Here is a 27,067-nt window from a genome sequence, read left to right as displayed (position 1 = left end):
GCGTGTTGCAAAGTGGAGTCGCATGGTGATAAATGTAGTGCATAGCATATGGAGATACAGTGTATTAGGTATTAAGTGGTTAAACAATCACATAGTAAAAGGTATTTTGCTGGTATTAAATTAAAAATCCTCCTTATGAAACGAGAGGGCTTCTGTGCTCATCTGCTTTTTCAGAAAAGAACAACCCAATGTATACGAGAGACAAAAGTAACGTATGAGAGCGAGAACTGTCAATGCTATATTGGCGCTTCTTTTATTTTTAGGTCAGAAGCACTGTTACATATTCTGATAGTACGCTTCAAAGTGCATACAATGTTGATTAACTTTAAGAAAAATTCCATAATAACCCACTTACATTAGTACTGGATCAACGAATGACGCAGCATTTGATTGTATTACTTAAATCGTTAACATACATAAAAATCATGTTTTTCTTTCTTATATGCTCCTATCTTATTAATCGTATGCTTAGGTATCTGGAATAGTGGTATAAGATGCTGGGTGGTATAACTTTTTTTCTGTTATACCTAAGGGAAGAAGCGCAGATTTAATTCAAAAATATTAAAATTGCATTCTTTTTATTTTCACAGTTTCTTCGATGATTATTTAGTGTGAAGAATAGAACGATACCTAATATTCGAGGTGGCAGATTTTTTAATTTTAATCTAGGTAAAATTTTTGTAAGGAGCTTGCATGAAAGACTTGTATACTTAAAAAAATAGGATAGTAATTACAGAAAAGGAACAACCAAGGTTAAGATTATAGAAACACAGGATACGTCAAAACCCTGAATCTAGTATACGTTGGAATCTTAATACAATTGTTGGCATGTACGACTTTTCAATAGGCTGTATATATAGTGTGTGAGTCAGCGCCACAGGCAAGGTGATACTTGCGGGCCCTGTAGTTAGTACAGTGTAAGCCACCGTGCCTTCCACACCTCTCGTCGTTTCTAGCTTCATTGTCTTTGTCTGATAAGTCGGTTGTAAGTCTGTAAGGTCTGTGAATTGTATCTGTTGTGTTCTACGTCGGTAGGCAGTTTTTATTAAATAAACTTTTTGTTTAACTTGTAATACTCGTTTTTTATTATTTCGCGCACCCCCTTAACTCACATCTCTTCAACAATATACAAGATACAATATCACTGGTTATTTATAATAGTTTATATCACACTTTGAAATATTTTAGTGTTTAAAACAAGTAGTGCTAAGTGACTCCAATACTCCAATAAAGTTTCATTCGATATTTATATTAGCAAGCCCTACAGTTAGACATTGTAAAATGGATTAAGGCTCAGATTTTCTCTCGCACTGACAAATATATGTTGGACTTCATAATCAGGTACTTCTAATAAACAAGTAATGCTAATGTGACTTGGTTAAGAATAAGCTAAAAATGTAGTAAATTCTGAAATTTCGTAAGATATATAAATAATACCACAAAAATTTAAAATTTAACACCATGCATAGAAAGCGGGCAAAGCCATGATGAAGTGACTTTCGTTAAGAAAATAAATGGTCTTACATCAAAAAAATTTATTGCATCAAAAAATGTGCTTTGAAAGATACGATGTAGTTTATCGGTGTATTAATGAAAAAAATACGTATGCATTATATTTATATGAATGTGAATCAAATTATACTGAAACTTTCCCTCAATATACTATAATTTTTAACTAATAATCATAATAATATTTTTTACAAAATTAGAGTAAGAAAATTTTTTGTCTGTGGCCATGGCATGTCATGAGAAGTTAATTAAATCATAAATATATATTATACAGGTCCAAACCACGGCCTGGGCGAATTAGTGTTGTGCGTAGATCAACAACCATGGTCGTCCTACTGTGGTGAACCCAACTGTGGTCAGCTGAATCCTATTAACGAAAACTCATATAAGATCCTAGAAGGTTTGTACAGGGAACTATTAGATCTGACGGACGTACGTGACATCATCCATATGGGTGGTGATGAGGTCAACCTTGACTGCTGGGCTCAGTATAAAAACATCACAGCTGCTATGCAAGCTCAAAACATATCGGATTATCACATACTTTGGGCTGAATTCGAAAGAAAGCTTTATTGGGTACGCTAAACTTAAGTATTCAGGAATCGAAGCAAACAATAAATAAATAAATAAATAACAACTAAACCATTTCTCTATACTCTACAGCGATTAACACGCGCCAATCAAGGTAAGCCGCCTCAAGCCGTGATCCTCTGGAGCTCTCCATTAACCAAAAGACCCTATGTCACACAATATCTTGACTCCTCAGTACATGTGATCCAATCCTGGGGTGGCAGTAACTGGCCTGATACGCCTGATCTTCTTGAGGATGGTTTTCGAGTTATAATTTCACACGTCGATGCCTGGTACCTAGACTGCGGCTTTGGCCGGTGGCGAGAAACTGGTGAAGCCGCCTGTGGAGAGTACCGCACTTGGCAAACTGTCTACAATCACCGACCATGGCGAGACTATCCGTCAGCACAGCAGCATCTGGTGATGGGTGGTGAGGCAGCTCTCTGGAGCGAACAGCTTGGCAAGACCTCTCTGGGACCTCGACTATGGCCTAGAGCATCAGCGCTTGCTGAAAGATTGTGGTAAGTTTCTGCCAAAAAAGTTGTATAACATTTATTTACCGTGAAGGTGTCCATAAGAATGGAAGTAAACAACAATACGCGTAGGATATATAGAATATATATAGCCATAGCTTATTCTAATATCCTAGTATTTTGAAAAGAACCAAAAAAAAAAAAAAAAATACCAAGGAAGTGTGTTAAAGTATCTATTTTTTACAGTTTCTTATCTCATATAATTTTTTATTCTAGTTAGACAACAATGTATAATGTAAACGTGTACAAATTTTTGATCATGATGAAATATTAAGACTAACGAGAATAAAAGCAAAAATCAGTAGTACCATGGTTAATATAAAGAAATTTATATCTTGGAATGAACCAACAATTTTAATTTGTAAAAAACGAAGATAGGGATGGAGAAAGACTGTAACAATTCTAATTTATAAAATGTTTAGTGTTATACTTAATTTTCATAATTTATATGAATAGTTTTACCTAATGACAAGATCCATGAAAATAAGTCTTTGTTAACATTTTTTTTTTAAAAGTAAATAGATAATAACGATAATGATAATGATAATAACAAGAATAATAATTATAATAATTATAATACTAATAATAATTATATGCGTTAAATAACTCAAATGTTAGCAGATGACAATAATAAATAAGTTGTAGACGCAGATGATTCTACTGTCAAAACTTTTTATCTCTTGAACAAAGTTTTGGCCCGTACAGAATAAAAGTTCAAGGTCCTCGTCAGGCTTCACAACAATTTTTTAAGAAAAACAATCGCACTAGGAACACTTTATTCTTAGAATTTATTGCATAATAAGCACCTTTGGCACTGCCTAAGATATTTAATCAGTGACTACGAATGTCACGATTTAAATTTATCATCAAATACTAAAGTACTAGTACATAACAGGTACATTGACGTTCGTGTAATATAAAGGTACTGCAAAACCAAGAGTATTTAGACATTTTTCTTGTAGGAGTCTCATTGCCAAGTCACACAACATGAAACTAATGGAGCTACCTGTACATATATATATATAGCTCAATTAAAAGTTTACTTATAAAATTTATTATAAAGCTTAAGAGATGTGGTATTTAACCCAAGAGAGATACCCTTACAAGACTTAGCTCGTGAATTGTTTAAAAAATTAATAAATGAGCTTGGATAGTTATACCATCAGTGTGTTCGTAATAAAGCTACTGCATATCCTTTGATTCACAAAAGGTGAGGTTTTTATCAGTAATTATCAAACGGCATTGGCCAAATCCTGTAAGCAGCTACAACATCCACTCCGACTCAAAATGCTGACAAGGCAGAACCTTTGTTGAAATTTGTATGATATTTATAAAAAAAAGACTATAATTATTTTATGAGAGTTATCGCACCACTTTGTTTAACACGTAAGATTCATTTTTTTAATCGACTTAGTCATACAAAAAATTTTTCTTGTGTTTATACTAATCATAACGCTTTGCAGAAGTGATGATGAAGTGTGATGGAGAAGTTAAAATTTTTCAAAAACTTTTTGTACGTTGGAATCTAATATGAAATACGAAACTTAATTTTTTTTAATCGATTGTATGTATAACTTTGTCCGTCAGAAGTTGTATTGAAAACTTTTTTGAGTATTTTACTCTGTAAAAACAATACTTAATACAAAATGCTGTTATACAACTCTTAAGAAAAAGGACATTGTTATTTTTGATTCTTTATTAGTAAGCGGTCTGCCATTAATTTAATGATATTTTCTATTTTATGATAAATATCAATAATTAGGTATACTTGTAACTTTTATGTAATAGTTACATAGGTATGGTAAGGAAAAACGCACAATTTGAAATTATTTTCTTAGTTAAACAGTATAATTACATCAAATTTATTTTTAATTACTATTATAAAGAACCAATAGTTTACGTAACTAATAGTAACACGTCAAACTTGCCTAATTTTTTACTTTTGTTTAAAATAACTATTGTTTTTATAGAGATATCACAACTTTGACGGCAAAAAAGTAACTTGGAAACAGCAGTGTAAATAAGTTAGTAACAACATTTTTCTTTTATATTTGTCTAAAAGTATTTACAGATGAGTGGATAAAGCGTACCATACAAATTTGTCTGTGACTACGACAATAGCTTGATTTGCTTCGTATTATGATCAGAAGACATTGAACATTTTTTTGTTAAGCAATTACTGAAAGTCAACCAGATTTAGTATTTAAATTTGACTACTAATTGAAAAATTCATTAGGCTGCCCTGATTCTTACAGTATGGCTAGATTGACTTATTCAAATTTGTTAAAAAACTTCAAAACTATAATATGACAATATGAGAATCTCTTATTTTTTAATTGGACCCCAATTTTTATTAAATTCAATTTTGCAATGTTAACAAATAGATAGAACTCTTACGCTTGATATTTACCCGTGTTGCAACTATTTTTACTTATTAATTTATATTTTTACATGAATGCAAAAGAGTTGCAGTAACATTTTTTTATCAATAGTTATGAAAATTTTATTTATTTATTCATATGTTTATCACATAATGTACATAGATATAATAATGAATTTATAGCTTTCTAAGACTTCTTTTCTTACTAAATCTATAATTGTATGTTAATATCAAACTAAAACTAAATACATTTCAGCAAGGAGGCATTGAGTGTGTCTGTACACGTGAGTGACGATTTTAAAACTTCAAAAAAAAATTCTCTCTGTCTAACAAAAGGAAGTTAAAAGAGAAACAATGCAGTTGTTTTTTTTTACAAACAAAATTTACATAGCAATAAAGTACGACCAAAGGATTTTTAATTTAGTAATCTTATTTATATCGTTATTTAAAATCTTATACACTATTCTTTTAATTTCTTTTTATCTCTTTTCCCTTTAATATTTTTTAAAACTTTTAGCTTGTGTGACAGTTTATTAAATAATGTAATAGTCTTGTACTTGTATCGGCGTTTTCCACTGTTCAAATTACATTTTTAACACTAGATGCTTTTGTTTCTAGTTCTGCTGGAACCAGTTGGTGTACTTTGAATTTCTATTGACCCTGTTATTCTTGTATTATCATTACTGTCTTTTTCATTTTTTTTTGTTCTGGCAGATATTAATGAATTACCTGCAAATGTCACATTGTTGTTCAAAAAATAATGCACAGGATTGTTATTTACATTAAATAATTTATGTATTGCAGATGTCATGATGTTAAATTAAAATTCATTGACCAGTAGTGGTTTCCGTTTTGTATGATAGCAGTTCGATGTTTTTGTTTTTTGTTTGTGCTGCTGAGTTATCTTATTCGCTGTTTAATGGAGCTAATGTACGCAACGGCGTCGAATATGTAGCAGCTACTGCACCGCAGTCGTCTGAAATTATTTTTTTTTTACATATATTTTACGAGACACCGATAAATTATTATATGTATTGGTACATTCTTTAGCATGCAGCACTAAAAATGTATTTAACATTTGTGCCTCAAAAACGTCAGAATAAACATTGTGCTACTACACTTATAAATTTACTCATATACTAAAAAAAACTTTCGAATTATTTCTCGACGTTCAAATAAACCTGCTCTGTACTCATTAATCAATACTGGTTGGTACGCTGGATTTGCATCATTTGCATTAATTTCTGGTGGAACAGGCATCTTTACCCTACAATTTAATGGCAGCCATGAAATACAATTGTTTTATTACTGATCTAATAAGTATAATATTGATTAATTTCCATGGTGTCTTAAAAGTTATACAAAACTCCTGATGCTGTTGTTATCTGGGAGACAAAGTGTGGTGCATAATGAAGAGTACGTTCGCTATGTATGCAGCGAAAACATTGCTTTCAGATTCCTTCCGATATGTTCCACCCCAGAACGACCACGACGAACAGCATCTGAGTATCTAAAATCAGCTGTTCCATACACAGCGTCTACTATAGGTGTTAGTAACACCGAAGATGGTGTATATCCAGAATCCGCTTTTCAAATTGAAAAACCAGAGACGGGAAATTTTTTTTTATTATTTAATTAAATAGTTAGTAAATGATGAAGTATTGTTTTTGACGTTACAAATAAGAATTTTTATTACCCAGTAGAAACAATTTGCCGTCGTTTAGACGAACTTTGTTATTTGCACGGAGGCTATACATACTTCTTTGTACGTCAGAATACGCCCATAAAAACTGATCATTTGTATTTCCGCTGGCAATTCTTAGGGACATGATAATGTAATCTGAATCAAAGACCTAATAACATTATTATAAAATGTGATAATATCGTAATTACTACACTTACACGTATTATAAATAAATATCTATATGTGTGGGGGGTCTCATTTAAAGTGATGTGATAAAAACTATTTTTCCTTATTAAAATTTTAAAAATATATAACAATTTATCACAAAACAAAAATTTTATCTTTTAAACTTTTTTGTTATATCTTACTACTTGCCCGTTCATAGAATGGTTTTGCTTGTGATCAACATACGCTTCCTCATGCTCAGTTGGAGAACAGATAATAATTAGTGTGCCGTCAACTGCGCCGAGCACACCAGTAAATCGTGTTCGTACTTGAAACCTTTAACACATTACAATTTAAAATTAAAACAAAACTTAATTTATAATTAATTACTAAGGTTTTGAATTACCTGTCAGAGATCACTTGTTTTTTCATGCGATTTCGCAGAAAAACAATAAAATCTGCAGCCAACTGATTTATTGCGGGCACCAAAAGATGCAGATACTTGCTGAACACTGACTGCGACATAGGGTGAAGGAAATCCTGAGAAATGGCTGCTTGATAAGACCAGTCGAAAAAAACCGTAAAATAGCAAGTACTTGTAGGGGTATGGGAACGCTGTTCTCAGTGCTAGTGAGAAATGGTTCAAGGTGTTCAATTAAAATCATTGCCACGTAGGGTGGCATCCTATAGAGACGTCGAAAATTGTTATATCCAATTGTAAATGGCTCGCTGACGTCTCGCAAAAACTGTCAAATAAGCCGATTTTGCTGAGCAAAATTCATAATTTCCCAGTCGTCGTTGTCCACATATCCAACTGCAGCCATCATGATGAAGTAGGTATCTGTAATTATAGGAAAGGTATTACTTAACTAATTGATGCACGCAATCTAACAGTATGTAATTGTTATTAACAAATAGTGTATACTCTGAGTGTACAGAGCCAACTTGTCGTGATCGCTAGGCTGCCATGTGAACGTTTTGTAATTTTTTTATACCAAAAAAAATAATGTACATTGCTCAAAGTTGTATGTATAATTTATTATAGTGAAACTGATTTTTTTTAAAAAACTTCTTTTCGTTATTACTCAGATTAAGTGAATCTAATATTATTGAATGCATTATCACAAAGTAATAGGAAAAGTTTGTAAATTACACAGTCAGTGAATCTTTTGAAAAAAATTATCTGTATAGCACCAACGGCTTCTGCTGTGGTGCTTCATAAATGCACTCTTGAATGTAATAATGTCAAAATTATATATGGTATTGCTGTAGCAAGCATAAGATAAGCTGAGATAAGTGAGATTTCAAAAGTAATAATAACTGAAATGATGACTATGAAAAAGTACATAGTGATTGCATTGAATTGTTCTGAACGTGATCGAACATGTGTATGATAATACAAATAAATTTATAGAATAAGTAATTCACAAACAAATATATTGAGCCACATGTAAAAACAATAAAAAAGATTTCCATGCACAACATAACCTGACCAGTACTTTGAAACTGTCTGCGATTCACACTAAGAGCCTGATAAAAAGCTATAGAGTAATGTCAAACAAAGCAAAAAAGAAGTAACTCATACTTTTGAGGATTAATGTTTCAAAAGCAAGTTAACAATGACATAGAAATACATTAAAACAAGCATGAAAAAATATTCTTTTACATCGTTACGAAATGTATCTGAGAAAAAATGGCCTGTAGGTGCTTCCGTACAATATTGCTAGTATTTTTAAAACAATGTAGCTTATACTCCCAGAAAGTATTGGATATACAAAAAATATTTGTATTGCATTTACACACGAAAAATTATGCTAAATAATAAATTTATGCTAACTTTTATGCAGGCTGCACAGAACCCAAATACAGATGTAAGACAACACGTGTAATTTTGTGTATAAATGGCAGGCACGTAATTCCTTGTATTTGTATACTCAGTATACTGCTAACTGCCACTGCCCTTTTGCATGAAAGTGCACACACAGAATTTATATCTCGTCATACTACCTGATGATCTGGCAACATTGCGGGCTCGGTGGTTAGTATGTACCGGCATGTGCGTTTACAGTGAGGCTATTCCAATAATGCGCGCGCGAGGGGCGCGTGGTCAACTTAACATTATGGAGCGTTGCAAAAATCTTTCACGCGCGCGGCGCGCTAGTTTAAGGCGATATTTCATAAAGAAACATGAAAATGCCGCCTAATTTGCTCAGCTTTTCAAAATCAACATCACTGTGATGCAATGTAAGGGACATTTTTATGTTTTTTTATGAAATATCGCCTTTTAAACTAGCGCGCCACGCGCGTGAATAACTTTCGCTTTTGGAACGTTCCATAAGCGCGTTACACGCCACGCCACGATGTGACGTCGTACACCGGGCAGGCTCGTGTTGTGACGACTATTGACATCATACCACATGGTACCGTTCAGCTTCTCACACTGTGAGTTGTTTAGTGTATGGGATCATGGTATCAGCGTCTTTTCTTGCCACTTCCCTGTACATTGTATGTGCACACTTCGAATGTGACGAGCCAGCCACCCGGACCTCTTGAGCACGGTTTTGTGTAATAAGTAGACTGTCATTGCCACGATACCATGCCAAAGCAAAAAGAAAAAGCAAGAGCAAACGTGACGCCGTAAGTAACGTATGTTTACTTGCTTATTTATACCAACATTTTAAAGAGGTTACATTACCTCCCAAGACGTAAGAGTGCTCGCGATTTCCTGCTGATATACAGGATTAATGTTATGCTGATTCGTAGAAAAGTCATGATATTATTTTTGTTTGGCATGTATAAAAGATTTTCTTGGAGTTAGTACTGTATTCTACCAAGTAAGCAATACTTATTATGCTTCTTTTCGTCAGATTACAAGTGCACCATACTAATAACGATAGAATTTCCATACATTTATTCTCCGCCTTCTAATCTCAAAGTCACCTTTGCCGCTTGATTTTGGGTTTTCAGGCGGAAAAATAGTATACGAAACTTGTACGAAAAGGCTTCTTTACAAACCTCGTTACGGCTCTTGCCGTAAACCTCTTAGCTCGTAAATCGAAGCCTTTGTGAATTCGTACGTAATATACTATATTTACGCATTAGAGTTACGTCTCGACTTAATTTTCCCATTAGTTTATATTCTCAATGTCAATTATTATTCACAGGTCGTGCAGATGGTCCAAAGATGAAACACTGGTCTTGTTACACTATCTTCATAATAACAAAGATCTCGCATGAAATAAATTAAAGGGATGGAATGGATGGCGAAAAAAAGATAATGGTTGGAAAGAGGCTGTAGAACCAGTCTTAATAACTGGTGGAAAAAAAAGTGTTGTGCAAACCAAGGCTGGAAACAAAAATACGCATAATGTACACCTATTTGATAGTTATTGTCATTACCATTGTTTTTATCTTTACAGCACTGGCAATATTCAAAGCTGAAATTTAGAAAACATTCAGCTGCATTGACAGCAAAAAACAATAGCACTGGGAACAAAACAAAATCAACGGATAAAGCGTGTCGCGACATTAAACTAGGTCATGTTTCGCAGCTGGTAGAAAACATTGTTGGGAAAAGTCATAGTAATGGAATGGCTGTCATACCAGAAGTCGGTGTGACTAAAAACGAAAAAAAAACCTCAAAAAACTGGAAAATATTGTAGTATATAAAGTTGGACTCTGTTCCTGATGTTGAACTCGGAATAAAGGAGACAGCTACAATGAAATTACAGAAAGAAGACCCAAAAGCTGGTAAAAAAAGATTTTTAATTATAATAATTTATCGGTGTCTCGTAAAATATATGTAAAAAAAAAATAATTTCAGACGACTGCGGTGCAGTAGCTGCTACATATTCGACGCCGTTGCGTACATTAGCTCCATCAAACAGCGAATAAGATAACTCAAAAGCACAAACAAAAAACAAAAACATCGAACTGCTATCATACAAAACAGAAATCACTACTGGTCAATGAATTTTAATTTAACATCATGACATCTGCAATACATAAATTATTTAATGTAAATAACAATCCTGTGCATTATTTTTTGAACCACAATATGACATTTGCAGGTAATTCATTAATATCTGCCAGAACAAAAAAAACTGAAAAAGACAGTAATGATAATACAAGAATAACAGGGTCAATAGAAATTCAAAGTACACCAACTACTCAGCGTTACGGGTGTTCGTACACAAATAAGTTCCAACAATATGTGTCCATGTGGAACCAAAAAAAATGTAACTCTTACGATGAATAGTTGCTATTGTACTCATAATTAGTTTTGTTGTACATGTACTAATACTTTATGAATTCTTTACAGCAAAAACCTTGAGCACACCAACTGGAGTAATTGTAGAAAATACTGAAGCTATACTGGAGCTAACGAAAAGCTTGAAAAAAAAAAATGATTTACTGCGCTCCAAAAATCCAAACTTGTCCTTAAAAAATCAAGTTATGAATAATTAATCAGAGTAAGGGTGGGTTTTGTCTGGAGTAATACAAATATTCAGATTATTCTAAATCATACATCTTAACAAGCTTGAGTTGGTCAAATTTTTATAATAATGTTGGACTGTTAACTTCAACAACTTCATACGAAACGATATGTTTGGTTATTATAGTTATGCCTTTGTAGGCTTTAAACTTTTTTTTTTGAAAGTATACTTATATCAGCGCTTAAAGTATGTTATTACAGTTTTTAGCTTTGCACAACAATAATACTAAACCGTTAATAAGTATAACAACCTACTCTTTAAGGAAGTTTTTTTAATGGTCAGAACGTAATGCTGTAATACATAAAATTAACAAAGATAATTATACCAATAATAACAATTATACATCTCAGTATAAATATTTTTCTTTGAATTTAAGTGTAAACTATACTATGTATTTAAAATATATAAACAGTTTCTTAAAAACAATTTTAATATAATTTCGTTTGAACAAAATTTTTTTTTTTATTTAATACAAGCAAAATAAAAGATAGGTAAAAACTGTTTGATCTACGTAGAAAAAAATAGTTTTTTTAGTACAAAATGGGATTATATTTATAAAAAATTTATTTTAAATTGAATATTTATAAGATATGTCACTGTAAGTCTAGTTGCTGTTTACTTGTCTTAATTTTCTATTTTATAGTTTTAAGTATATTGTATTTGTTTGATCTACGTGTTTTATGCCATAAAAACTGGCTACTATAATATTTTCAAGCAAAATATTTAATTAAGAAGAAAACTATGTAATATTATTCAAGAGCAACATAAATCTTATACATTAGCAATTGTGTTGTATCATGTATTTCGAAAATATGATATCCTGTTTCTCGTCCTTCTAGTTGTCATCTTCACCGTCCCTTAACGTTACGACGAATGTGCGTCTCATCATCATCATCATTATCATCATCGTCATCATCATCATCATGATCATCTTCATCATCATTAATCATCTCACGGTCATAATAATTTCCCGCCCCCCTCCTACTCCTACTCCTGCTGAGCAGCTGACGTTTTGCAGCATTTTCATGTAAGAAATTATTATGTTTGGATAAGGTTAAATAACAGAGCGGGAGAGGGTGACAGAAGCGTACTCACTTACCGTCAAGTGACGATGATGAGATTGCGAGTGTTCGATTTGATATCTCGTATATCGAATGCCCCGATTGAACCCCTGCTGCAGTTGGTTTTGATAAGCCACGTTCTGTATTTATATAATTATTTAATGAGGCAAAAGCATCAGGACAGCCTTTTTTCTTTTGGAATCCATATTGTTTATCTGATACAAGTTTATTAGAAGTCAAAAACTGAACAACCGACTGTAAATTAATGTTTCAACAATTTTCGCAAAGTTTGAGATCGAAGATATTGGCATGTAATTGGCAGACTGATGCCTATCACTTCCTTTAAAAATCGGTATAACATCTGATCTTCTGAGATATCTTGGCCAATACCCTTTTTCATAACATCTATTTAATATGTAACTGAGTGGTAGGTTGAGGTACATGCTTAACGATTTCATGACATCATCATGCAACCTACCTACACTTTCCTTCTTAGTATTAAGGTAGGTCTGTCGGTAAATGAATTAATAATGAGAATTGAATAAAAATTTGTATACAAATGAATAAAATTATAGAATCATTCTGTAAGAATTTGAAGGCACGAGGGTTCCTAAGAGCCGAGTAATTATATTTATATTTAGCCAATTCTTACACGTAGGCTTATGAGCTGTCATCTCTTGAAGGGCTTCTATTGCATTTATCTTGCTTATCAACAATGAACTTTAGATGAAAATGTTATCAATAATAAATAAATTTATAATTATGGTATATAATTTTATTGAACATCTTAAAGGTACAAGTAGAAGCAGAAATTAATTAATAACCGAGGCAGAAACTATAAAAGGTTATGTTGTCACAGAAAAGTGAGAAAGATAGAAGACGTACTAAACCATAGTGAGCGCCGCGTGGACTATAAGTGAGAAATTGAACCTCCTTAAGTGTTGTTGTGACATCTAATATCTCACTTACAGAACAGGAGCTCATGAAAAGTGACAATGGTTCTTGCTTCAAATTAATTTTAATTCTTAGTTCTTGAATATTCATAGTTGTTTTAATCTCCAGTGTACTAAAATCTTGATTAATCTCCTTAGCAATTTAAATTTTATTATAAATATCATAACAATCAGCATTCTTTACATTATTATTATTACCGTCTACTTTGGTTTTGTTATTAGTAATTTTATTTTTAATGAGAGACCACAATCTTCTCTATCACATTTTGCTAACATTTTACTTTCATACACATTTTTTGCTCTCCTTGAAAATTTTTTCGAGGTATTGTTGTATTTTCTAATAAGCTTGAAATTCTGAGTTATTATATATTTCCTTGAAAATAAATTTCAACAAAACTAAAATATTCGGTAAGTTTGATGTGTTAAGTTCATATTTTGTAATGAATTTTTTAACTTTGGTACGTACTAACAATGAATAGCATTCTTTATAATAAATCTGTAGTCTTAAAAAGTTCTGAAATTAAAATATATAAACGGTGAATTTTTTTTCAATTCTGGTACATTTTCTATGATATTCGTCGGATAAAACTGTTTAGTACTCGTATTTTAACAAAATCAAGCTAAGTAATATTGACTTTAGCCATAACAATTTTATATACTTTTAACATAGCAAGGCATAACTGTATTTGACGTGAGATTTGTATGAAGTACCAGTCAGGAGTAAATATGACTAAGTCTGATTTTTTTAAAGCACGAGTACCAAACAGTATTGTACTACGAATATCACACAAAATGTATGCTACACAAAAAAGAGACTTTACTATTTGTATACTTCAATTTCAGAACTTGTCAAGGCTACAAAATTATTAGGAAGAATACTATTTATTGCCAGTGTGTATAAAGGTTCAGAAATTTCTTACAAAATATGAACTCAACATGTTAAACTTACCTATCATTTTAGTTTTGTTTGAAGCTATTTTCAAGGGGATATCATAGTTTTCAAGAAAAATACCATGGTACTTTTTTTAGAATAACCCCCCCCCCAACAATATACTTTTTTGCATGAATCTTCTTAGCTTCTGCAGTAAACAAACCTCTAACATGAATTATGATATAGAAATTAACCAAAGAGAGGGAAGACTCGTTATACACCTACTCGTATCACACTCTATTTTGGAATGACATATCGATGCTTGAGAGGAAGACAACTCCAGCGTGACGTCACTCCATTTGAAATAACATGGAGTGACGTCACGCTGGAATTATCTTTCTCTCAACCATCGATATGACGCTTGTTTTGCATATTTCCGAGGTAGAGTATGTCACATAGTGCAGTGTCTTTTGTATTATGTCGGAAAAGATTCTTTTTATACCATTTACTGATAAGCACGTAAAACTGTAACATACTAATTAACATGCAGGCGCAACTTTTACGTGGATATGCGCATATACGTTGCAAACACATACATACATGGTGTTTAATAATTTTATTGTTATTAGTCGGTTTTAATATTTATTATTACTTACAGTTAAAATGTACGTCATTTTTTGATAACTTGTTAATTGTTGTGATCAAATTTTATAGTTGTTAGTTTAACTATCGGTTTAACTGTTTATCGTTTCGTACAGTTACAATGTGAGCAGTTTTTATATGATTTGTGGATTGTTGTGATTAAATTTTATTGCAATTTATTGTACTATCGGAAATATACTTAAATAATTTTACGGTAACTAAAAACGTTTGCTATATAAAATCACTATTCCAAAATCGATTTTTAAATTAAAATCTGTGTTTTTTGTAAAAAAAAAATTATTTTTACATCATAATTTACTAAGAAGATTGTTATACTGTGAATAACCTATCATTTAATGAAAAAACAGTGATTATTTGGATAGGGAGGGGGGGGACTGGAAAAGTACCTAAACGAAGTCTGTACAACATAGCTACAGTGACCTACAACGATTCCACTAAACTTCTACTTAAAGTTGCTTATTGCAAGATATTTTAAATGTAAAAATAAATGCAATGGTTAATTTATACAAATAGTTTTTTAAATTTACCAAATAAAATAAATTGTCTTCAAAAATAAAATCTCAGAATTTTTATCTCATATGCTTTTTTTTTTTCTTTTTTTTTTATTGAACTACCTTGCATTATAATTTTGAGCAATTTTTCTTGAAGTTAACTACATCAATTGAGGTACTTTTTTCAACAAAGTCTTAAGATAAAATAAGTAATTATACCCACCAAAAATTCTAAATTTGTTATTTATTTATCTAGCTTCTATTATTTTGTCTGTTTCATGTTTGGAAAAAATCAAAACATTCCAAATTACAGTCGTCAAATACCTCAGGAATTCTCACTTTAAAAAACTACTTATTACGAAAATACATACGAAAATTTTAAAAGTAATGTATAAGTAACTAAAACAATTGTTTTTATTAATTGATATCTTATTTCAATGAGACTTAAGAGATTGGTGATTGATGTATAATTATTAACCACCCCAATCGCTAAGTTAAATAAGGCTTAGATTAAAAGCTTGTTATACAGGGCACTCCAGAAAATAATAAGAGTTTCTTATTTAATAAATTGGATTATGTTTGATACTGTTTCAGCTGTATTACGTGGTTTATTTTAAATAGCTACAAAAAAAGTATATTGAAAGAATTATAAAATTTATTGCTGGTAATTAATGTTTCATTAGAAATTTCAATTCAGATAGTCGAACTAAGGTTAAGGTAATATATTAAGGTAATAAATAAGGTAAACTAATTACATTTAAGGCCCACGAAATTGAGGGTCAGCATAATAGGATATTGAAGTATTCTAGATGTTAGGATTTTTATTTCTATTTAAAATTTGCTGCCATATAGGTATCCTACCTAAGCAACGCTATAATTTGTCTGTCGTTCTTTAAATTTCTTGGTACTGTAGGTACATTTTATGTGCTTATAAAGTGCATACATATACATTTGACTTTGGTTTGCTACATATCATTATTTGTATTATTGATAATTTAGGGGACGATTTTACTATACAAGACTAATACCCACAACCTCTCTGTTCTGAAGCATCGTTGAGTCTTACTGTTGACTGCATATCTTCTTGCCACGGTAAAATGATATACATCAGTATTTTTGTTAAATATAAATGAGCCTGGGAAAATAGATACTTCAAACACATCTTCTATATTGTACTTGAATTTATTATAATGAACATTTCATATTCAACATAAAACGTCTCGCCTCAGCGACAGTTATCTATACACTAAATATACGTATCGTCATCAAACATGTATCAATCACGCGAATCGAGAGCTCCTGTGCATGCTCAATGCATAGCATTATAGTGTCGCGTGCGTTATTTCACATTTGCTTATATTCTAACTCACCTCCTTAAATTAAAAATTTTTTCATGTAAAAAATTTTAATTATTCATGTTTTCATTTAAAATCAACCTTAAATCCTTTCAAAACTTAGCAAATTTAATTCTTCCTTATTCCCAAGTAAAAATGTCTGCTTCAATATCCTCTAAGCTTACTTTAACTATACTAATTATACCATTTGAACACTTCTCGTTTACAAAGGGGATGTGTTTTAATATATTTTGAGTTTTTCATATAATTACCAAATTTAGAAATACTCATTACACCAAAGTAATGTTAAAAAATATTTATTGGTTTATTAAATACTAGCAGCCCCCCGTCCCGGCTTCGCCCGAGACTTACTAAATAAAACACCGTAGTGTGTTGACATGTAATGTGAAACGTTTTCAGTTAGAAATTTGACACATATTCCTGACACATCTCAGAACAAAAATCTTCTTATTTAAAACATTTTTTTAGGAATCCATATAGTTTATTTGGTCAAATAACTAGGTGAAAAAATTTAAAAAATGTGATTATGCTGAAAAGTGCCGTGCGTTCTTAATGCCATAAAATAATCGGTGGCCATAAGGAGCCGTTAATTTGCAGTTTTACCTATGTAATTCACGAAAAGGGCTATTTTTTTAAGCTGTTAAGATTTGAAACTCCCAAAAAATTCATATTGAAAAAAATTTTTTTTCTCTTATCTCACAACTTTATTACCAGAGCAACAAAGTCCTGGACCTTAAACCCTACATTTTTTTATTGCCACAACAACACAAATACATTTTCTACTTATTTGAAAATCTGAAGTAGGATCTTTAAAGATTTCAGAGATTGCTGTAAGGGTACAATGAAAAGCTGATCTCTCACGTAATGGATTCTTTATTTGTCGATTTTGACGCTGCTGTTCCAATCTCGATAAATTTTCTGCATCTGTTTCTTGACGCCTGAGTAAAATTGTTTTTATTAGATACATTTAAAGTTTTTCTTCCAATTCGCACTCTTGCGACTTTTGGCATGCTTAAAATTTTTGTGACTCCTAAAGGCTGTTTCCTGTCAACTGTGTTAAGTTCTAATATATTTGTTGGCAAGATAGTTTGACGTCCGATGGCCCTAAAAAAGACCAGTGAGCTTCTTAAGTTAACTCTTTCTTGACTGCAGTTAACAGCAATTGTGACTGCCTGGATACCTCAGGGTGATCTTCTCTGGCTTGCTGTTGAAGATCCAGACTGACTGGGAGAAAAATTACAAAGTCCGAAGCTTTGGAGCTAGTTGTAGTGCTCTTTTCCAACGTTTCCCGGTATAACGTCGAAGACGTTGGAGTCTAAAGCACCTTTTTCATTTGCAGAATTAGTTGTTTTGGTGATCTTAGATGGAGAGATTGGTTAGTGATACTTGTCTAGTGGAGGCTGTCCCGTTGGCTCAAGTTTTTTTTCCTTCGTAGCTGTTATAGGTTTGCCCAGCGCAGACCTTGGAGAGGATCAGTGATTTCTGGTTGAATGCTTAGAGTTGAGAGGGTAATATAGGGCCGTCGATCACCAGGTTTTCCAGCCTTGCGTAGAACAACTCCACAGGTGACGTCTGCTAGTGAATGGCTGACTTAGTTGAATAATGGCCGTCTTTAGTTACTATAGTCTTTTAGTCGACAAATTGCTTCCAGAAATGGTAGTAATAATGTATTTGTTGGCAAGGTAGCTTACCTAGGTAGAAACCTAGGTCCCTTTCCCCTTACAGAAGAGTCTCGTCTGTAACCGGGATATCCAGCTGCAAGACCATCATCAACATTCTCTATGCAGCTCGTTGAACTACCGAATTTTACTGAACTAAAGTAAAAAGCTGGCGTATTTTTTCAAAACTTTGAGCTTATGTATTGCTATTTTTATTTAATTTTTAATGATAAAAACTATACTTAAACTATCTAGGAAGTATCATAAATCAATGTGCAAAATTTCAGCAAAATCGGTTCAGTAGTTTTCGTGGTTAGCGATTACAACGGTTTTAGCGACTTTGCTTTACATATATATTAAATATAATTAGAAAATCTTCTAATATTTCTCTTATTTATAAGATTATGCTTATGCTTTTAGACAACGCCACACATTCAGTTGCTGTTGAAGATTTTGTTACACTTCCTTGTTTCTTAGATTTTCAATATATTACATTATTGAACAGCTTTATGACGTAACCAGTAGTTGATTTTCTATTAACTACATCACCTACCTAGTCTGCATCCACAGAACAAGTCAAGATATCTTCTTTGAAATTTCTTTTATATGTTAACTTAATTATTTTAAAATTTTTATTGCACATCTGTAACGAGTGTGATTGAAGCAGTTTCAAAATCTACTCAAATAGCTTACGCCGTAACTGATGTCTGGTCTTATTCCTGAGTTTATATATGGAAGTGCTCCTATCAAATTTCTGTAATTTTTAAAGTCAGATGCTGACCGTGCGGGCTCACATTTTAAGTTTTGCTCCATTGGAGTTTCATATAACTTTGCGTTTATTATATCATACTTTTCTGTGCAAGATTCTATATATTTTTTTCTGATCTCATGTCATTATACCACTTTTACTATTGTAATCGATATTTATACCAAAATATGTATTAACATCAACTATGTCTGTTACCTTAAATTTATTTGTTAATACCCATCTTAGTTTTGTTAATTTTATTTTGACTTTAACTACATATTAATAAATTATCCACGAAGATACCTACATAAATTGACTTAAATTTATCATGTAAATAATAAAAACAATAATCGTTCTCACATGTTTTGAAATTTAAGTTTTTTAAATATGTATCCAAACATTTATGCCACACTCTAGGGCTCTTTCTCATACCACATAAAGCTTTTTTAATCTGCATACTCTGCCTGTTCCATCGTTATAACCTCCTGGTTGTTTAACATACACTTCAGATTTTACATTCTCATTTGAAAAAGCTGATTTCACATACATTTTATTATTAATAAAATTATTTTGTAAACAATGAGCCAATGAAATATTTAAAGCTTATGTTTTGCTACAGGTAAATATATACCGTCAATTGTTTTCTTTTTTTTAAAAACCTCTTACAACTAATCTAGCTTTGTATCTATTGTCTGATTTCTTGGTATACACTAATTTTAAATTAATAATTTTATTATTTTCTGGTCTTTCTACTAATTTTTAAGTTTTATTTTTGATAATGCAATTTATTTTCTTGTCCATAGCTTCCAATTAATACACTCTTCATCGGTTACTGCTTCACTATAATTTTGTGGAGTGTTTGCACTAACATAATTTATGTAAATACATGTTGCATCATTTTTTGATTTATACCTTTCTGATTATTTACGCATTTTACTAGACCTTTTTATTGAACTGTTATTTTTATTTGTAGTTTCATTACTCTTTACAGTTTTAAAATTTTTATCAAAAATTGAATCATTATCGCTACTATGCTGATTATCATTTTCTTTACTGTTAAAATTTTCATTATCTTTACCGTTAAAACCTTTTATTTTAACATTCTTCTCAATAATATCAACATGTCTAGACGTTATGATTTTAGTATAAATGAGTACTCTATAGCCAACACTTTTATGCTCTTCTAATATTCCTACTTTCATCTTTTTATCCCATTTATTATTTCTTTTAACCTCTGGCACTCTTACAAATATTTTACTTAAATACAATTTTATAATATTTAAGCTTAACTTAACTCCCATCACAATTTTATAAGGAGTTTACCTTTCAAAAGTATTTGCTAAGGTTATGTTTTTTAAGTAAACTGCCATTTTTACTACTTTTGGCCAAAATATTTTATCCAATTTTGCGTCAGATAAAAGACACCTTGCTGTATTTATTACTTATCTATTATATTTTTCTGCAGTTCCATTTAACTTATACACATATGGAGGGCATGAATCTACTATAATACCTTCATGCTATGCAAATTCATAAATTCTCTTGTTTAGAAATTCTTTCCCATTATTATATCTCAACTTTTTTACTCTTCTTCCTGTCAAGTTTTCTAAATTATTTATATAATCTATGAAACAATCATAAGTTTCACTGTTAAACTTTATTATGTATATTTCAGCAATGTTACTGTAATCGTTAACTGTTAGGTAAGAATCAATGCTTACACACACATGAGCAAACGCGAAGAGTACATGTGTGTGGGTCTATGTACGTAGGGCATAGAAGTGTTAACGGGTCAGAAGTGCGACCATATAAAACAAGTGAGTAGCAAGCAGTCCATGTGTAACTGCCAACTAGTGTACACATGTAGTTAGAAGCATTAAATAAATGAATCACTAGGTTACATTTTCAGTGTACTCATTTTATTTAATTTCTAATACAAATATACAACAAATGGCGACAAGGATGGGATTTTGGTAAGTGCGCGAGATCTCGAGTAAAGTACCGTGGTGGCACGAAGTGCTGAAGTAGTGCGGTAAATTTTTTGTGGCATGCCGTGCGCCTTCGGGTAACAGGGTCTGTCAATTTCTGTCAGTGTTATTAAATTTATAATTCTTCGTTTCATGAGCCAAAATAACTACAACGGGACAATCTACGATACCTAGAAATACAACTACGACTGTTATTGTGTACATGGAGTCTCCATCATTACACGTGGAGCCCTTCGTCCCAGGAACTTCAGAATGGTGCAGATGGCTACAGAGACTGAAAGAAGTTTTCTTAATCATAAAGCTGACACCAGGAAAAATGGTCTCACACTTATGACATTATATTCATAAAACTGCATTTAATAATTTGTAAAACAATATTTAAGTGGACAATCTTCGCAAAAAATCATACGACACTCTGAAAGAAAAGTTAAAGGAGTTATACACCCCAGCAGTACTAGAGATCGCAGAAAATTTCAAATTTACAAGCTGAAGGCAGTTACCAGGAGAAGATACACAAAGCCACGCAAATACTGTTACAAAGATTAGTCTTACATGCAATTTATGCAACAACACTATAAGTCGTGATATAATCAAATTCGAAAAATTTTAAATGTTATCGGTACGGCTCCGATCATAAAACGAACACGTGTAAGTTACCAATGACAATCAAGTGCAATTTCTGTACAAACAAAGACATTTAGCAAAGGTATGCTTCAAAAAAAGGAATTTGCTACATGCAATAGAAGAAGAAAAGACAGTGGATATGGATTGCATAGAAGTACTAGGCGTCAAAACAGAAGAAGGACGAGAAAATTTTTTCAAAGCACTCTCGGTCAACGGAAAACAAGTCAATTTGGAAGTCGATACGGGAGCAGCCGTTACGCTCATGGTAAGATAGCAGGCAAAGCAACTTTTTCCAGGAACACTGGTGCTACGAAAAGATTGACAGCTGATTACATACTGTAAGCGAAAAATAAATGTTATAGGGTACATTACAGTGATTTTTAAGTGCGAAAATTTTCATGGTACAGAAAAATTATACATTAGGAATATGCCACTGATGAGGCGAGAATAGATTGAAAAAATTATTAGAGCAAATGAAACAAATTTCTTATTCGATTCAATTTTACAAGTACATATTTGAAAAGCGCAAAAGAATACGTTAATCGAAAAATTATCAAATAAATACAAAAACATTACGAACGAGAATATGAGCGCAATACACGATATTCAAGCGTCATTGATACTAAAAGAAGACGTTAAACCTGTTTCTTTTTAAGTCCAGGGTCTTACAGTTCAAATTGATACCTTTAGTAGATAAAGAATTAGACTCACTCATTAAAGAAGGAGTTTTAAAAAAAGTTGACACTTCAAATTTTGCAACTTCTATTGTACCTGTGCTTAAGAAAAATAACCAAATGAGAATTGGTGGAGAGTAAAGGGTTACAATAAAATCACAATGAAAAATAAATAAATACCCGCTATCTCCAGAAGAAGAACTTTTCTCAGAAATGGCAGGTTGTACTGCGTTCAAAAAATTAGACTTTAAATTAGCTTATTTACAATTACAAGCCGATGATAAGAGTGCTAACTTATTAACAATTAATACACATCGGAAACTATTACAGTGTAATCGGCTAATGAACGGTGTAGCCCCAGCACCAAAAGTTTGTCCAGAGAAAATGGAAAACATACTTCGCGGTATTAAAGACGTTAAAGTTTTTCTAGACGACATTTCATGAGCAGCTAAAGATTTTACAAATCTCATGTTAAGGTTAGAAAAAAATTTTAGAGTACTGGATAAATACAATATAAAAACAAATCGAGAAAAATATAAACTTTTTGCTTCAAGAATATACTACTGTGCTTACGTAAAAGATAAAAAGGATTAGAACGTAATAGATAGAAGCGAGAGAAAAAATGAAAAGACCAAAAAATATTTCAGAATTACAAGCTTTTGTTGGATTTGTTAATTATTACGCTAGATTCATAAAAAACGTAAATTTAATTATAGAACCTTTGTATGAACTTTTACTTACACAAAATAAATTTATGGGATCAAACCGTCAGGAAAAGACATTTCTCGAAGCAAAGAAAGCTTTTACTAGTAAACAATGTTTAAAGTACTATGATCCAAATTTACCTCTCGTACTGGCAACGAATGCGAGCCCATATGGTGTTGGGGCAGTTTATCGCATCGTTTCCCTGATGGGACCAAAAGGCCAATACAATACATTACACATACGTTGAATACAATACAGAAAAAAAATAGTCAGATGGATAAAAAAGCGTATGCTACTGTTAATGCTATAAAAAATTTTTTATCAATACCTCTATGGGAACAGATTTACATTAATTAGTACAAGAAATCAGAAAATAATGTCAACACAGACGGACTATCTAGACTACCTGTAATTACTGCAGAAAAGAACATTGACACCATCGATTTATTCTATATAAATACGTTTGAGACTTTATCGGTCAATGCAAATACCATACTAGAAAGAGCGCATAAGGATTGCAAATAATATCTGCATTAAAAAACGGTAAAAGCCTTACAGCACAAGAAACATGGTGTATCGATCCGCGTGAATTTGCTTTAGAACACAGGGTATTGATGCGAAACCATCAAGTTGTAATACCAAAAAAATTACGAAATGCGATTTTACAAGAATTGCATAATGGTCATTTCGAAATAGTCAAAATGAAAGGTCTAGCTCGAGAGCATTACTGGGGGCCGAACGTAAGTAACGATATAAAAAAATTGCAAAATACTGCTTACTACAATACCAAAGATACAAAAATAATCTGGTTAAAGTAGATATACATGTTTGGGAACCAGCAAAAGCACCTTTTGATCAGGTCCACATAGGTTTTGCCGTACCATTCCTTAGAAAATATTTTTTCATTTTAGTAGATACGCTTTCGAAGTGACCAGAAGTGTATATCGTAAACGATATGTTCAGTAAATCGACGATTAGTATTTCTACATAAATTTTTGGACGATATTAAATTCCTAAGATTTCAGTATTTGATAATGGTAGGACTTTCACTTCTACAAGGTCCCAGGATTTTCTCAAGAGTAATGGTATTGTACACAATCTGAAAAATACGTGCAAACAAAAAAATTAGCATTTAGAAAATTACAGCGTAAAGAAAAACTTAAATAAGATTTGTAACTGATTTTGGCACTATATCGTCAAATGCCTCTTGCAATCACAGGGGTTTCGCAAACAGAATTAATGATCGGTAGAAAAACAAGATGTAAATAAGATTCAATTAAACTGAGTGAAATTACAAAAAAAATGGGATCTTATGACAATACAAAAAAATAGAGAAATTGAAGTAGGAGATAGTGTTGTGGTAAGGAAGTACGGAGAAGAAGAAAAATGGACTTTTGGTAAAATAGTGCGTCGAACGGGTAAATTACATTATGAAATTGAATAACATGACGGAGAAGTATGGTTGAGACACATTAATCAATTGCGACATAAAGGTAATGTACAGGAGAAAGAAATTTTTCCAAATTTTTTTGTTGCGGTGGAAGAAATGGCAATGATGCATGTAGAACCTAAATCTATACCGAATAATCTTAATACTTCAAGGTCTTCAGAGTCAACCATGTTTATAAACAGTTATATCTCTACAGGGTCCAAAAAAGGTAGTAGTCCACCTGTTAGACGAGCTGGAGGACGGGGAAAAAGACTAAAAAAAGATACGCCACAACAAAATAATGATAATTCCACGAATGACGAAGAATTAAATACACGAAGGATAATACGCGTCAATCTGGTGAGAGAATAGAAAACTCCAATCCGTTTAAAAGATTCCATGACATATTAAATACTACTTATCTGGTATGAAGATAGGAGTTCTTCGTCAGCGGGAAGTGTTAGGTGAGAGTCGATGCTTACACACACATGAGCGAATGTGAAGAGTATGTGTGTATGGGTCTCTGCACGTAAGGCATAGAAGTGTGAGCGGGTCGGAAGTGCGACCACGTAAAGCGAGCGAGTAGCAAGCAGTCCACGTGTAACTATCAACTAGTGCACACATGTTGCTAGGAGCATTGAATAAATGAATCACTAAGTTACGTTTTCAGTGTACTCATTTTATGTTAACCCTAATGCAAATACACAACAATAATTGAAAAATATTTATCTCCATCATAACTATTTCTATTAGGACCATTAAAATTCACATGTAAGATTTCTAAGACATAATGTGCTCTACGTCTATTGTTATAAAATTTAATATTTTGCATTTTATCATGAATACGAGAGCCACATTTTAAAAAATCATTCTCTGAACTATTAGGCAGACCTTTAACTAACTTTTTTTTATACAAAATATTGAAATAATTAAAATTAACATGCCCTAGCATTCTATGATATTTTTCTTTTTGACTTATATTGTATGCTACATTGTATGCCAGTTTCTTATCTACTATGCTGAAAATCTTTTATATGTTATTCATTTCATGTGCTGTTGTAAGCGATTCATTCTTTTGATTAAATATTCTTGCAGTATTATTTTTCATAATAATTTTGTTATCATTTGTTATTTTACTAACACTCATTAGATTTTTATCCACTTTTTCAACATCACTTAGTTTGAATAATAGGTTTACATTTCCTATTTTTGTAGTTTTCAAAGTTTTTTCATCGCTTATTTTAACATTGACTGGATCTTTTAGCTCCATATATTTAGAAAAATAATTTAAATTATTAATAATATGATTAGTACAACCACTCTTCAAAATCTATTCAATTTCATTACGACAATTATTCGCTTCGCAATTGGCAAGATTTTGATTCATATTTTTACTAACATTAGTATCTTAAATTGTACAAAATAAGTCTTTGTTAGTACTTTGATTTTCGATGTCGCTTCTACCATAATTGGCACTGTTATCTTGATAATGTTGTTGCCAATGTTGATCCTACCTCTGTTGATATCCATCACGACCACGCTGTGCTCTGCCATAGCCTCTGTTGTTCTTGTAAGAGTTTTGCTGTTGTTATTATAACGTTAACTTTGAAAATGTTCTGGTTTACCACACTTATAAAAGTTTTTATTTAATTTTTATCCACTTTAAACACACTTAAATTAATACTATTATAGTTATTTTTGTATATTTGATCTTTTACCTTAAACTTTTTTATTTTTTTTAAACATATTCAACTGTTTGTTTCTCTTTTTTTAAAACGTCTATTAAATCACCAATATGGTTTAATGTGAGAGGTAATGTTCTCAGTAAATAATTAACCTTTTCCTTTTCATTAACCGTTGCTTCAGAATTTTTCTTTATTCATTTGTTATCATTTTAAATTCACAAAAAAATCACTAGAATATTTAAAATCACTCCACTAAATCTTATCTAATTTGTTTCTTACACATATTTGCTATGCTGTTGATTTTCTTAAGTACAACTTATCTAATTTTTTAATAATCTTGTACGCGTTTTTTTCCTCATGTATTAATTCAAATTAATCTACAGTAAATGCACTCCATATGTAATTCATCGATTTCAAATCTTCTTCTTTTCAAGCTGTTTTTGTTTCGTTTTTATTTCTAGTTTTTTGATCAATTACATCTTCACATTTTCTCAACCTCACATACATCGATATTTTTTTTTTCCACAGACAATAATTACTACCATCAAAAATTGGTAACATGTACTTAATATTTCCTGCCATCTTGTCTTTTTTCTCTTCGATTTCAACTACTTTTAATATACACAGCACGATTTTTAAAATTTTCAAAACACTCCTTCTCACGTAGTCTCTGTCTTCCTATTTTAATTTTAAAATTTGTACCGTTTATCTCATTTAAGATTTTCTTGCTGTCGATCTGTTAAGTTCTTGCTCTTCCTTGTATATTTTCCATTTACCTATACCTGAACATTGTCTTTACACTTCTTTTAACTCAACACGTGCCGA

The 27,067-nt window shown here is 31.7% G+C and overlaps 1 protein-coding gene across 1 annotated transcript in view; it reads left to right on the top strand.

Moving 5' to 3' along the window:
* The window catches only part of fdl (fused lobes), a 414,401-nt gene that overhangs the window by 336,006 nt on the left and 51,328 nt on the right, over positions 1–27,067 (top strand). The window contains exons 7-8 of the mRNA XM_089597549.1: positions 1,784–2,085; positions 2,173–2,600. Of these exons, the coding sequence (XP_089453675.1) occupies positions 1,784–2,085; positions 2,173–2,600 (730 nt within the window). The remainder of the gene's footprint in view (positions 1–1,783; positions 2,086–2,172; positions 2,601–27,067) is intronic.

The sequence above is a fragment of the Copidosoma floridanum genome, unplaced genomic scaffold (genome assembly GCF_036245765.1).
Source record: "Copidosoma floridanum isolate Cflo_tuat_1 unplaced genomic scaffold, Cflo_Japanese_pri ptg000033l, whole genome shotgun sequence".
NCBI classification, from domain to species: Eukaryota; Metazoa; Arthropoda; class Insecta; order Hymenoptera; family Encyrtidae; genus Copidosoma; species Copidosoma floridanum.
This window is presented reverse-complemented; position numbering and strand designations above follow the sequence as displayed.